The 14,737-nt window shown below is 42.4% G+C and overlaps 1 protein-coding gene across 2 annotated transcripts; it reads left to right on the top strand.

Moving 5' to 3' along the window:
* Nucleotides 1-6,448: 6,448 nt before the first annotated feature.
* On the top strand, nucleotides 6,449-10,149 carry EEF1AKMT1 (EEF1A lysine methyltransferase 1). Of its 2 annotated transcripts, none has more exons than XM_086481813.1 (4): nucleotides 6,449-6,601; nucleotides 7,492-7,574; nucleotides 8,218-8,516; nucleotides 9,812-10,149. In XM_086481813.1, the coding sequence occupies exons 1-4, from the start codon at nucleotides 6,452-6,454 to the stop codon at nucleotides 9,937-9,939; spliced, it is 660 nt and encodes a 219-aa protein (XP_086337939.1). In that variant the 5' UTR covers nucleotides 6,449-6,451; the 3' UTR covers nucleotides 9,940-10,149. The 2 variants fall into 2 exon arrangements, with proteins under 2 accessions (XP_086337939.1, XP_009959206.2); XM_009960904.2 differs by having other exon boundaries at nucleotides 6,452-6,601; nucleotides 8,236-8,516.
* The last annotated feature ends 4,588 nt before the right edge of the window (nucleotides 10,150-14,737 follow it).

Here is a 14,737-nt window from a genome sequence, read left to right as displayed (position 1 = left end):
CCGGCTGCGCTGGGTCCCCGGCTGCGCTGGGTCCCCGGCTGCGCTGGGTCCCCGGCTGCGCTGGGTCCCCGGCTGCGCTGGGTCCCCGGCTGCGCTGGGTCCCCGGCTGCGCTGGGGCGGGGGGAGGGCCGGGGGGCGGCGGGGGTTCGCCGCTGCGGGAGCCTGCGTTCCCGGGTAGCTCCTGGCAGCGGGAGAAGCCGCGGGCTGTGCGGTTGAAGCAATTAAACACGAGGGAACGGGGAAAAAGGGCCCTTTTCAGAAGCTGTCAGTGTGTCGTCCACGTGTAGGAGGGTAAGCGGCGCCGAGTCCAGCCTGCTCTCCCTCTGTGTTTGTTAAAAAGGATGCGAATTGGGCTAGCGTACTTTTCTTCAAATAGCCCTCTGGCCTCCAGACCTTATTTTTTGAGTCCAATGCAGTTTCTAGGTATTTAGTAATCCTCTGAGAGCTTCTTTTCTGTAAACTGTCCTCTGCCACTTTGAAGCACTGTGGAACTTCATCACTGAGGGATTCTGTAGCTCGGCAGCACCTTGTGTCAAGAAGCAGTTCCTTTTGATTATTATTATTTTTTTAATCAGGGGTCTTGCAGCCCATACTTGTTGCCTTCTAGTTCTTGCCTTGGAAAATGGTAGTTGATCTCTGCCCACGGTGTTCATGCCGCTCGTGATTACAGGCCCTGTCATACCCCTTCTCAGTTACTTCTTTCTCGCACTCATTCCCCTGCAAAAGCTATTCTAGTCTTTGCATGTCTCACTACCCTTCTTGAACCTTTTCTAGTATTTTCTGATTTTTCCTGACATAAAGGGACCAGAACTGCTGTTTAGTTTTGTTGCGTATGTGCTCTATGAGCCTAGAGCTCTTGGCAGATCCTTTTTAATTTCTTTGTAAATTCTGCTTAATGATGTTCTCATCAGACACTCAGGCAGGAGACTTTGCGATTATGATATGTGATTCTCCAAAGTCATCATATGAGTGTTTGATGGCAGGCAGAAAAAACACATGAAGTGTTAGAATTTTTTAGGAAAAGAAATAGACTGTAACAGAAAACATCATAAAATGACAGCATAAATGTGTGATCACCCATATCTTAGATATCGTGTAGAGTTCTAGCCTCCTCATCTCAAAAAAAGGATATATTGGAAGCATTAACAAGGATAAGCAAATGCACAGAAAGACTTTCCTCAGTCAGTCAATGGAGTGGACCAAGACCCTCCAGGCTAGAAAAGAGCCAACTTGCAGAGTGAGGGAAGGGGGATGATTTACAGGTGTCTGTGGAATGATGAGGAGAGAGTGTGTAAGGGCTCAGCCGTTTGCTTTCTCTTCCGATACATGAAGTATTTGCAACATGTGAAGCTAATAGCCATGTTCACAGCAAGAAAAGGTAGTTATTCATAAATAAAACTTCTTACCAGCCAACATTATAGATTAAAAACTTTGTGTGAATTTAAGGGATACTGGGCAAGTGTCTCCAAGAGAGCAGTGTTCACAGAATAAATTGTTTCAGATGCAGAAACAGCTCCCTTAGTGGAAAATGGTTAAAGTCTGGGATGAGAGTGGGGAGGTACCACATATACTTGTCTTATCTCGCTCCTTCTGAGACAGCTGCTTTTGGCCACCTTCAGGATAGAAGAATGACCAGTATAAACCCTTGATCTGAACGAGTATAGCTTTTCTCTTGAACCATTTGCCGTGGACATTAACAAAAAGTTCTCCCGACTTAATCCTGAAAGGGAGCTGTTCTCAGATCTGTGGCATGTGAGCTGCTCCTGGTCCGCAAATCCTGCCTTGTCCCTCTTTCCCTACTCCACAAAACCATTAGTACGTAAGAAAACTGTTTCAGGTTTTTGTGCAGGTTTGTCAGTTCTGTGTTTCTGACGTCCCCCGGCTTGGCCATCCTGTTCAGAGGCCATTCTGTTTCATGGCATCTGGGCGCCAAAAACTCGAGGATTTGAGTTTTTCCTAGTTGTCTGCAGGGGAACAAGCAGGCTGCCTGTGCTCAAGGATAAACTCTCAGATGTTTTCATTTGTATTAGAAGGCTCTGCAAAACAGAGGTGGGTATGGCCTAGTATTCCTCAGTTTCTTCTGGCTAGACTGTGCTAACTAGCAGGATTTGTTTGTCTAAATTACTGTAGGCTGATGTATGTCATACACTTCGTCCTGTCTGTTGTTCCTGTGAAAGTGCATTTGGTGATATTCCCAGTATCTTGTCAAATCATTGACAATCAACTCTTTTTAGGATTTAAAGATCTGCGAAATTGTTTCCAGGAGGAGAGATTGTTTTTCTGGGCTTTTACTATGGTTAGGACAGACTCCGTCAGCACCTTTGTGTGGGTTAGTGTGGCCACCCCTCTGATCGTTGTCTGGGGACATTGGAGTTGGATCCCCGTACGCATCAAGGAGCTGAAGCTTCAGCAGAGTGTGGTACCTCCCTGGTTTTAAGGTAGTAGGGCACATGTCCAGCCTTTCAGTAGCTTTCCAGTCCCTCTGACTGGGACTTGTTCACCTCCAGGCAGGTGGTTGCAGCCCCTTCCAGATGATGCTCATTACGGTTGCACACCATTGTCCCCATCCTGCCCCAAGACTTTCAGGGTTGTTTCTGGACTTAAGAGCAGTGAACTTTTTGGGAGGGGTACAGAGGGGCTTTCAAACAGTAGAAATTTCTCCCTTGAAGCCAAAGGAATTTACAAGTCTTGTCCACATAAACTCATTTACTTTAATAGTTTTCTGATAAGCATGAAAATCTTCATGCTAATGAGCTAAGTCAGTATATGTAGACAATATATCATGTTCAGAAAAATATCGTGAATTTTGAAGGTGTTCTTAATAGATGTACATGATATTTCTACCATATGCTCTGAGTTACCTTACCTTGCAACCTCACAGTTAATTACTGCTTGGTTCCTAAGGCTTAAATTTGCAAACTGAAAGGAAGACTATTAAAAGCCAACTAAAAATTTCTAGAAGATGTCTGTGGCTCTATGTTTTTTTATCTACTGAAACAGTGGATAATGCTTCATCAGCAATTTTATCTGTGAGGGTTTCATTTCATGGGCATGGATTTAGTCCTTGCAAATGCCGATGTGGGCTTGCTGAACATAAAATCAAAATTTCAGCTTTTGACTTAAGAACTGAGAGTTTGCATCTGTTTCAGTTTCTTAGTCAAAGCATAGATGTGTACCTTGCCTAGGGGATAATAGCAAACCAGATTACTACATGTATGATGCACTTAATAAAAAAGTTGTGAGATGAGGAGTGTTTTAAACATCTAACATCTGTCCTAACGAAAAATGTACTCGTATAGGGCCGAAAATGGGTTGTAGCATTGTATACTGTTAGAGCATTGTTGCTAGAAACGATATTGTCTGTGTACACTTGGAGTCATTTTTTTGTAGTAAACACTTGAATTAAATACATAATAGTATAAATAATTTTAAAGCATTTATGTTTTATTCTACAAAAAACTTGGGGCAAAATTAGCAATTTTGGTTTTACTAGGTAGCTTGAGTCTGGAGTTCCCTTCTTGCATCAGGCTAATATCATAGAATCATAGAATCTTTTTGGTTGGAAAAGACTGTTAAGATCATAAAGTCCAACCATTAACCTAACACTACCAAGCCCACCGCTAAACCATGTCCCTAAGCACCACATCTGTATGTCTTTTGAACACCTCCAGGGATGGTGACCCCACCACCTCCCTGGGCAGCCTGTTCCAATGCCTGACAACCCTTTCAGTAAAGAAATTCTTGCTAATATCCAGCCTGAACCTCCCCTGGCACAACTTGAGGCCATTTCCTCTTGTCTTGTCATTAGTTACTTGGGAGAAGAGACCAACACCTCACTACAACTGCCTTTTAGGTAGCTGTAGAGAGCAATAAGGTCTCCTCTCAGTCTCCTCTTCACTAAGGTAAACAATCCCAGTTCCCTCAGCTGCTCCTCATAAGACATCTTTTCCAGACCCCTCACCAGCTTCGCTGCCCTTCTCTGGACCCGCTCCAGCAACTCAGTGTCTTTACTGTGGCACCCAAAATTGCACACAGTATTTGAGGTGAGGCCTCACCAGTGCCAAGTACAGGGGCACGATCACCTCCCTACTCCTGCTGGCCACACCATTGCTGATACAGGCCAGGATGCTGTTGGCCTTCTTGGCCACCTGAGCACACTGCCGGCTCATGTTCAGCCAGCTGTCAACCAACACCCCCAGGTCCTTTTCTGCCAGGCAGCTTTCCAGCCACTCCTCCCCAAGCCTGTAGCGCTGCCTGGGGTTGTTGTGACCCAAGTGCAGGACCCGGCACTTGGCCTTGTTGAACCTCAGTTGATCTCAGCCCATCGATCCAGCTTGTCCAGATCCCTCTGCAGAGCCTTCCTACCCTTGAGCAGATCAATGCTCTCACTTAATTTCATGTCATCTGCAAACTTACTGAGAGACCACTCAATCCCCTCATCCAGCTCAAGCTTTATCAAGATATTAAACAAGACCAACCCCAAAACTGAGCTCTGGGGAACACCGCTTGTGACTGGCTGCCAGCTGGGTTTAACTCCAGTTACCATGACTCTCTGGGCTCAGCCATCCAGCCAGTTTCTAACCCAGTGAAGAGTGCACCTGTCTAAGCGATGAGCTGCCAGCTTGTCCAATAGGATGCTGTGGGAGATGGTGTCAAATGGCTTGCTGAAGTCCAGGTAGATAACATCCACAGCTTTTCCCTCATCCACCAGGCTGGTCACCTGATCATAGAAGGAGATGAGGTTGGTCAAACAGGACCTGCCTTTCATGAACCCATGCTGGCTGGGCCTGATTGCCTGGATATCCTGCACTTGCCATGTGAGCACACCCAAGATGAACTGCACCATAATCTTGCCCGGTACCGAGGTCAGGCTGACAGGCCCTGTAGTTCCCCAGATCCTCCTTCCAGCCCTTCTTGTAGTTGTCCGTCACATTGGCAGCCTCCAGTCAGCTGGGACCTCTCCTGTTAACCAGGATTGCTGATAAATGATGGAGAGTGGCTTGGCAAGTTCCTCTTGGGTCTTTAGGCTCTGAACAATGCCCTATATGGCCAGCCTGGCCCAAGAAGCCAGCAAGTCAATAAACAGTACTGTGGAAAAGCCAAGTGCTTTGCTCTTATCCCATGTAAGTGAATACCGTGCCAGTGGAATGGCAGAGTATTTATCCTAGTGAATACTGGCGAGTTACCTCACAGTGGCAGGTTAATGGTACCATTTTCCCAGCAAGTAGCGGAAGCTGTGTTTTAGGAAATGTCTCAAAAGCTCTGCTAGGGCAAGCAGCATGGAGGGAAGGATGGAAGGGGAGGAGACCGTGAATTCTGGAGTTCTCGCTGTAATGCAGGGAACACAGAGAAGAAAAAAGCTGAGCAGCTAAACTTCAAATTGTACTCAACTTTTGAAGTTGCATGTAGTTCACATGGCGGTTCTCTCATGACTTCTGCATGAAGGCCATGCACGCCTGTTTCCAAGTTCTGTTACAGTCATTACTCCTGTACTGATTCTTAGGTCAGATGCAGAGAAAATGGGTTTCTTGAGAGAAGAATCTTTTCAAGTTTTTTCTGGTACTTACTTTTCACATGCTGGGTTCCTGTTTTCGTCCCCTTCATTCCACGAGGTGGCATTGTTTGTTCTGGGAAGGACTCAAAACGCTTCAGCTCTCCCTTTGGGCAGGCAGGTGCTGCTGCTCAGCTGCCCGGGTGAGCAGGGTGCAGTGGTCCTGTGCAGCGAGTTCGCTGAAAATGGCTGTAGTTTTCCATTAGTATATACCGTGTCTTTTTCATATGAGTTATGTCCATGTCCTTGCACACAAAATACACAGATTTTTGGTCGTGTAGTGTTATCTTAGAAAAACATCTTGAGCTTCTTGCCTGCTTTTGTTTGTACAAGGTTTCTGGCATTCCGAGGAATGGTTTTATGGCATGGAAGTTAAAGCCAGGAGATGCTGATCCTAGAATGCTAGTTTACTTCATTTTGAGTCAGAATTGTGTGACTTTTGAACACGGGAAGGAATGACCAGTAGCTATCATTATTTCTAGGAGGGAAGGGAATAATTTCTATAAGATTTGCCAAAGCCATTAAAGGTTTTTGTCGGCCAGCTGATACAAAATAAAGGTGCACGGGTTCAGGAGATCAAGAACTGTAATGACCACTTCCCTGTAAGAACACAAGCCAAATCTGTGTTGTGTAGAAAGGGAACAGTGTTGCTGCTGTTCCTGAATTCTCTCTGGAGACATGTTACTTCTGGCCAGCCTCTCACAGGTTTAAGAGCTCCTAAGCAGAGGGAGTATGTTTCCTCTTGTTAGGAGGTTTGCCTAGTTAGCTGTTAGACTAAGTCTGCTTTGTCTGGAGGTTGTTTTACCTCAGGAGAAGACTCTGCTGTTATTAAAAGCATTCACCATTGAAAAGGGTTAATTTAATTAATATTTTTTTTCTCTCTGGTTGACGTCTAGAAAAATGGATGATGATGATGATGACATTCCCCAGCTTTCATCCCATACGTTGGCTGCCCTCCAGGAGTTCTATTTGGAACAGCAGCAGAGAGAGGGCATGAAGACCTCCCAGGGGTTTAATCAATATTCCATTGGCTCCATAGAAGAAGACTGGGTAAGAAACTATAAACTGCAGTGAACAAAGCAATTAGAGGAGCAGCCTTTACTGAGTTTCTTTGGTGGATGGATAATGAAATGAAATTAAAAAGGGGAACACTCAAGATGTTCTTCAAGTAGCAAAATCAAACTATTCATGAACAGTAACACTGTAGGGATATTTCCTTTAATATTAAATCTGGGTATAGTTGTCTGTTCTACATGGGGGGGGGTGTACAACCTGAAGTTACATGGAGAGGGAATAAAGCTGCCAACAGAAGGAGCTGTCCCTTCTGGAAGTTTTAACTCCAGCCTGGCATGTGAAGGTAGTAAAGACTCTTCCCCAAGTTTGAGACAGGGTGTAACAAGATCATCTGATCTTTCCTTTCACAGTGTATTTCCTCTGTGTTTTATTTCTTTGGTTTTGTGGATGGCTGCTCTGCTGCTTTTTTTTCTTCTGACAGACTGATCTTTGATTTGTCTCTGGGTTGGTAGGTTTTTTTTTTTACTCTTTCTGATCTCTTCTGATTTAGTACTTTTATCCTTTATTTCCTTCTATACTGTCACTTTTCAGGTTCCTTTTTTCTCTTCTGCTAAAGTAACTCAGTTTAAGAGCACATAAATATTGTGCATCTGCACAGTCTCATCAGTAATTTTGCATTACTTGGTTTTCCTGATCCTGCGGTAAATGCTTTGGAAACAGGCAGTGTAAGCTACCTGCTGCATGTTGCTGGACTGCAGAAGTAAAAAGATTGTCAGGAAAATAGTGACCTTTCCAGCTTTACAGTTTGTGAACTGAGAAGTTGCTATAGATTTTGGTTTCTGTCAAGTATGACTCACCACAGCTAACTGTACATAGCACAGTCAGAAGATTTGACGTTGTTTGTAATCGTGTGTTATCCTTCTCAGCAACTGAGCCAGTTTTGGTACAGTGATGAAACTGCATCGTGCCTGGCTAATGAAGCGGTTATGGCTGCTGGAAAAGGTGGCAGGTAGGTCTTAATAATTACGTTACAGATTTAACATGTCTTTTCTGTAAATATTTTGTTTCTGCTATATAGACAGAGCAGGCAGTTTAATTCGTTAACTCATTGTACTTCATCTTTGTTCAGTTGAGATGCTGCAGAAATACTTTGCTGTTACTTATTTAACTAGTTGTGCATACTGATCTTACCATTTAGCATTTCATTGAATGTTGTTGGCTCTGCCTTGTGAAAGTTCACTGTGAATCTTTTTTTTTTTGAGAAATACAAAGAGCTCCAGAGCATATTAATGACTTGTAATTTTTTTGTCTGTTTTCATACAACGTTTCTGTAGAAAAGATGGATAAACTTGGTTTTCTTCCTGTTTCTGTAAGGAGTTGGTTTTAATTTTAAGTTTTCAAGTATATTTCCTTGTTGTTCTGAAATAAGACTTTCTCTGTAGTTAAGCTTACGGTCTTTGTGCAGCATGGAGATTGAATAGGTAATGGCTTTAATACTGAAAACTCTGTTATTAAAGTCATTATTTGTAACAATGGAGGAAGAATAGCTTACACTTTTGGGACTAATGTTTAAAATGTTTTCCCAAAGCAGCCCTGAGGACTGCTGTAAGGGTTTTTTTGTTGTTGTTTCCCTTTTAAGTTAATATTCTAAGTTACTGCTTCTTTTTCAGGATAGCATGTGTTAGTGCACCAAGCGTGTACCAGAAACTGAAAGAACAGGATGGTGAAGATTTTTCAGTGTGTATACTGGAGTATGACAGAAGGTTTTCTGTATATGGAGAAGAATTTATCTTCTATGATTACAACCACCCTTTGAACTTGCCTGAAAATCTCCTGCCACACAGTTTTGACATCGTAATAGCAGATCCACCCTATCTGTCTGAGGAATGTCTTCAAAAAACTGCAGAGACCATCAAATACTTAACAAAAGGGAAGATTCTGCTTTGCACAGGTATAATTAATAAAATTATTAGGTCACCGTCAAGCATCTTTTTCTGTCTTTCAAAAGACAAACTTACTAAAGTGAGAAAAATACTAACTCAATAATACTAATTTATCATTAATTCAAGGAGGAATATGTATCCTAAGCTTTTTATTGGAATACTTCAGTTCAACCTTCATTTTAAACTGAAGGCATGTAGTTTTTAATAGTTGAAGTCAGTACTTTTTTCATATGGCATTACAAGATTTACTAAATTTTTGAAGAATTATAAGGTCATCCTGCAAAGTTCCAGAAATATTTTTTTTTTCTTGTAAAAGGGTCGCTCTCTGTAATTGCAATAATTAAAATCTGGGTATGACAAGCATAGGTGCAACTTATTGTTAATGTCTTATTTAATAAGCTTACGAATTTGTGATTTTTTAAATGTGTCAGTAGCTGCAAGATTTCAGCTGCCACCTACTACTTAGCATCTAAGTGAGCTAAGTAGAAATATGACAAATAGGTTGTAATGGCCTTTGCTGAGTAAAGTGGAATAATTTTAGCCAAGTCTTGAAAAGAAAAACAAAGTCAACTTCATGAAGATGCACTTGCTGGTTTAAGGATGAGAATCTGCCTTAGTCATGGCGTTTCTTAAACTGTAATCTTATTACAAGACTCTTAAGACATCCAGGAAACTTTTGCAAGACAAAGGACAAAACGCCTCTCTATATACAATTCGAGGGAAGTCAACCAAGGAGCCAAAATAAAGAAAAAAAAAAAAATATGGCCATAGAAAGCCTACTTTTTGTTTAATTGCACGCATGGCAGTCATGCACAAGGATGGTTTTCAGAATTTTTTCCCCTAAAATGGATAGGTCATCCTTCAGTTTACAATGTTTGAGAAGTACTGCTCAAGGAAGTGATTTCTCACGTGTAGCTGTAAGTATCACACTGCAGTTTATTTAAGTGGAAGAGTATATGTAATCCATTTGCATTTCCCAGGGCTCCCTACCATGTAATTTCTTTGGCATGTAGCAAGAAGATTGAGTTCAAGTTTCTGTTTTCTGTAAAAGGGGCACTGATCTTACCCTCTACCTATTTTTATGAAACTTTGTGGACATTCATTTGCAGACATCCATTCTTTCATTTATTTTATATTTCCCAGTAGATTCAGTTGTTAAAGAGGACTGACAGTGTAGCTGCATTAAGCCTTGCTGCCTTAAAAAAAGCAGGCTCTCTGTATATGCATTTGGGAGGAGCTATTAGAAAAGCCCAAACGTTCTGTTACTGTTTTTCTCATCGAATACTAATTATTTTTGCTGCAGGTGCAATCATGGAGGAACAGGCAGCAAAGCATCTTGGTGTGAAGATATGCAAGTTTATTCCAAAACACTCACGAAATTTAGCCAATGAATTTCGATGTTACGTGAACTATGCTTCTGGGCTGGACTGATTCTCCTAAGAAGATCCACAGTTTTTTCAGTGAAGCTCCCTTCTGTTTTTTATTAGTGACTCCACATTTCTCAATGCTGAAATACTCAGCTCCAAGTACTGTTTACTGGGCTAGCTTTAATCAACACGGTGTGAGAGCCTCTCACTTTTAAATGTGTAAGCATTTGCCGTTATTGTGTTTTGTATCTTATCTGTTAGATAAATGGGGACCAAACAATGCAGGTGCTGGATAATGGGAACTTCTCTGTTAGAGTTTCATTCTAACTGGTAGTTTTTACCTTTCAAGGACTCTTCAGTGACCTCTCTGAAGTGATTTTAGCTGGTTGGCTTATAACAACACCTAGGTGCTTGCCTCACAGACATCAGACTTGGTAGCTAGTGGATGGTTGAAAGAGTGTGAACAGTGGTCTCCTTTCAGTCTTCAGAGATGCTCCCTTAGTAAAAGGATTGAGAGATGTTTGTTCTGAACATGTCATGTGTTCTCAGATTCATTATCCAGCAGGCTGATGTTTTTATAAAGGATAACTAGAATAGAAAATACGTCTCCTTCTGGGGAGGCCTCTCCAGTTGCTTTTAATAATAATCAGACCTACCTACCAGCTGCCAAGTGAGATAAGACCTACTATGTGCTATTGTTGCCAGACTGGCTTTTTAAAAACTTGTGGTTATTATTTCACCTTTTCTCTAAAGCCTTGTCACAAACCCAGACTTTCTTTTTGTAAAAGATAAGATCTATTTTGTCATCACTTACCACCATATAAACTTGTGTATGTATGTATGCTGTACTAGAGAAGAGGTAATGTAAGTTGTTAAATGTCTCTTTGCAGAAGTATGGTGCATTTATTGTGCCATGTTTATGTGTTGGCGCAACAGAAAGTCATGAGCTTTTAAAAACCCCACACAAATAGGCTGTTTGTTTACTAGTTAAGGTGGTATAAACCTGATGTCTCCTTGCAAAAAGCACAATAAGGATTTCCCCATTAGAAAGAGCTTCACTTTCATCAAGACTCCTATACATTAGTCAGGCCAAATCACCTGGAATACAAAGTAATTACTAAATAAAAATGCAACACATCAGCCAGCCCTTGCATTAGTGCTTCAGACTATGTTTATGAGTTCTCCCTTGGAGGTGCTGTTGGTTACGAGATGCTTCTGTAGTAATGTGACCTATCCATGTTAGTCCCTTAAATCTGGATCTGATTAAATATAGTGCCTGCTTTGTAGTAGATTTCTGTATCAAGCAGGTAGGTCAGGTCTGTAGTTAGAAGAAAAGTCCTTTTTTTCTGGTTGCCCAGTTCCATCTTTGCCTCCCATTCCACAGACAGCAGCGGAGCAGTAGAACAGAAGCATCTTAGAAATCATTGAGTCTTACAAGGCCGTTGTGGTATAACAGAATGTATTGATAAACTCCCGCTGTTTCCAACAGGGAAATTTCATAGTTTATATACAAGGTTTGGGCTATATTTCAGTCAATATAGATGCTACATTAGAAAATCTTTGCTTTGGGATAGCAGAGGTTTTTTTGCTGACTGGGAATTTTTAAAGCAAATTTTGACTAACCTTTTGACTACACTACTAATGTATTTTTGGGTGAAAGCTGGTTCACAAATTCCAAGGCACTCAACAGTTTTATCAGCTATAAATGTCCTACACAAAACATAAACACTTGTCTTTATATGCCACACTTACATACTGGGACCATGTAAAAGGCTAACAGAAATACTCCATCTACCAAATGAAGCACCTGAAATGAAGTATTAAGAAATTTATTTTGTGTCAGGGATAAACCTAATTAAGCTTGTGAGACAAGACTTTTAATAAGGTCGAGATAATACTCATGTTTCTGTGCATTGCTGCTCTTTGGATGCAGATTTTCCCATCTGGTGGAGTAAACAGATGAGCAGGAATAATGTACATAGAATATAATCCTCTTTCGGTGCTCAGAGAATCATGTTTCTGGTTCATAAATACCATCCAAGCCAGTGCTGTTCTCTTCCCCGTCTTCCAAGAGAGCTGTTCTTTTCCTAAGGCTTTGCCCTCCTCACATTTTGGATCTGCTGCTTCCTTCCCGCCTCTCCCCCCATACAGCGTTCCTGAGTTTCATGATACCAGTTTTCTTTCTGTTTCACGGGCCTTGGTTTCTGTCAGACCGGTAATGGGAATTGTTAAAACGAGGTAAGTGCAGCAGAGAAGAGAATGGAGACTGGGATCTTCAGAGTCCCTGTGAGCCCATGGCTGACACAGGTTTGCCTTTCAAGCCAGAAGCCATCCTTGCTGCCAAGCCCAATAAAGCCAGAATCCCGCCTGAAAATGGCTGTCCACAGGTGACCCACAGCTGGGTTTATCTGTTTTCCAGGAGGCGATGCCATTACTTTCATGCAGCGAGTTTCAAAATAAAGCAAACCAGAATGTTAAATGCATAGGTATTGGCACAAATCTATACTTCACAATTGTAAACTGTTTTATGTGTATTACCACCACGTCTTGCACACCAAGCAGATGGAGACAATGAAGTAACTCCTGAAACTATTTTTATCTATGTAGAGGCTTAAAGTGGGACAGCTATGATTGCCAGAAGGGATGATGTTCTTCCCCCGCCAACCACTTAAATTAGAAAGTGCTGTTCAAATACAAGCCTCACCTATGTTGCTGCTTTGCTTCCACTGTCTGCTTCGTTCTGGTAAAAGTGTATTGTTGGGTGCTCTGTATCAGAACTAAAAAGACAACTTTGCTAACTTCATCAGAGACCTTTCTTAAAAAAAGGAAAGTAAACCATTCAGTTGTGCCAAGAAATTCAGTTCACCAAGAAAATAACGGCTACTTTGCACATGTAGGTCAGATGGCTTTGAAAAGAGGCACTGTGAAGATGAAAATGTGGGTACATGTAAATCTGTGTAGATGCACTCAACAGAGCAGCCCGTTGTCCACCGGCTTCCCTCTTAAAAGCCTGGTGAGCATAGGCAGCTGCTCAAGCAGAGCTTGACTAGTGGCATTCACAGCCTTCAGCAATGGCAGGAGGTAAGCTGTTTGTGTCATGCTTGTGTCCAAGGAAGTAGCTGTGTTTCTGAGAAGGCTACCAGTCACAATTTGTAGTGAATTTGTACTTTGTGCCATCGCAGCAATTTACAAGTATTATGTGACAGTAAAATCTCTTCTTTTTTCTGTAATAGGATTATGAAAAAAACCTTCAGTGTCAAGTAGAGATTGGCTCTCTTTACTAGGGATGTCTTGTGGATGGGCTTTCTGTTGGGACAGACTGTGGTGAAGTGGTATCACCGTGCTACTTTTCCAGTGGCATTTATGACTGCAGTCATATGTGCTACAGCCTCATGGCTGCAGTAACAGGTACTGTGCAGCAGCAGGACATCTCAGTCCCCTGCTGTCGGTGTGAATGTGACACTTGGCAGAGGAAACCTGGGGTCTTGTGCACAGGCCAATGGCTGTAGATTGAAGAGAATATACTGCAGCTCACCCCAGGTAACAAATATTTCTGGAAATGCTGTTGCATGAAGTCCAAGGCACTGCTTCCACTAAGATCCAGTCTGCACTTCCCATTAAAAACGGTGCTGCTTTCAGCTCCATGTTGCCCAGTTAGCCCATCTCTGTCCCACACAATCGACTTCACCCCTCTGCCCACGCCCCTCTGTACCAGAGCAAGCGGGAACTATCTCTGACGGTTGCTTCTGTCACTCTCCCTTGGTTACCTGCCCCGCACAGCCCCAGTGCCATGCAGCCAGGTGGGAAACACGGCAGCTGGGTTCGGGTTGCTGAATCCCCTCGTCAGCCGGTGTCAGAGCTGTGCTGCTGCTCTGGGTCTGCTCGGGGTCTGCAGCCTCCTTAGACGGGAGCACGGCAAAAACAAGTGGTAGCTCATGCACTACTTGGCAAAACATGCAGGACTGACTAGATCTCCCTCATGTGCCTCAGTCAAGGTGGTTATGGCTGTTCTCTAACCCCAGCGAGATTAAGGGTGTTTGTACTTTCTGAGCACATCACAGCCTTCTGCCCTTTTCTCCTTGCTGCTTTCAGGTCCACGTTCCCCCCCCTGCGATTTCATGTTTACTTGCAGCTGTAGACTGCTGCCTATTCAGCCAAACACCTTCATGTAATGACTGGCTAGTAAAGCACAACTAGCATCTCGGGCTGTCCTCAGCCTTCCTGAATGATGCAGATTTTCCAACCTATCTTAAGTGATACTACAGAGAAGAAAATAATCTCTTTTCCAAGGATATTGTTCTGTGTTTTGTGGCTCCTAATGCATTCCAGGGACAACTCATTGAAGGAATAGATTTTCCTGGCACAACAAAAATTTTCTCAAATCAGCTGCAGCTGCCAGATAGTTTCAGCTTTGAATTGTTTGCATTTACTGGGCCTGGAGTTGGTTCAATGAGGCATTTCATGTCTGCCTTTTGTCAACAGTTTGTGAAGCCTTGAAGCAACTCCAATGAACCCTCCCTCCCCACATGCAAATGAAAGGCAAGGCTGCAGCAGCTGGAACCAGAGGGCTAGAAGCTGGAAAATGTCACACCACAGTTCAAGTGAAACCAATATAAATCCATAATGTGATGATCTCTTTAAAAAAAAAAAAAAATCCAAACAAACACAAACTACATTTAGTACTCAACCTTTTCCACATGAGTAATGTGGAGAGGGTTTATATATGGAAGGACATTTCGAAGGTTAACAAATGTTTGTGTAGCTAATAATTCTTGATGTTAAGTATTAACGAACAGTTGTTCACTAACAAATTATTATCAAACAGTTGCTCATGTTAAAACATAAGCACAGCTTTTAAGAGA

The sequence above is a fragment of the Leptosomus discolor genome, chromosome 1, assembly GCF_034619465.1.
Source record: "Leptosomus discolor isolate bLepDis1 chromosome 1, bLepDis1.hap2, whole genome shotgun sequence".
NCBI lineage: Eukaryota > Metazoa > Chordata > Aves > Leptosomiformes > Leptosomidae > Leptosomus > Leptosomus discolor.
Note: the sequence above shows the minus strand (reverse complement) of the source record. Positions and strands in the feature narration are given on the sequence as shown.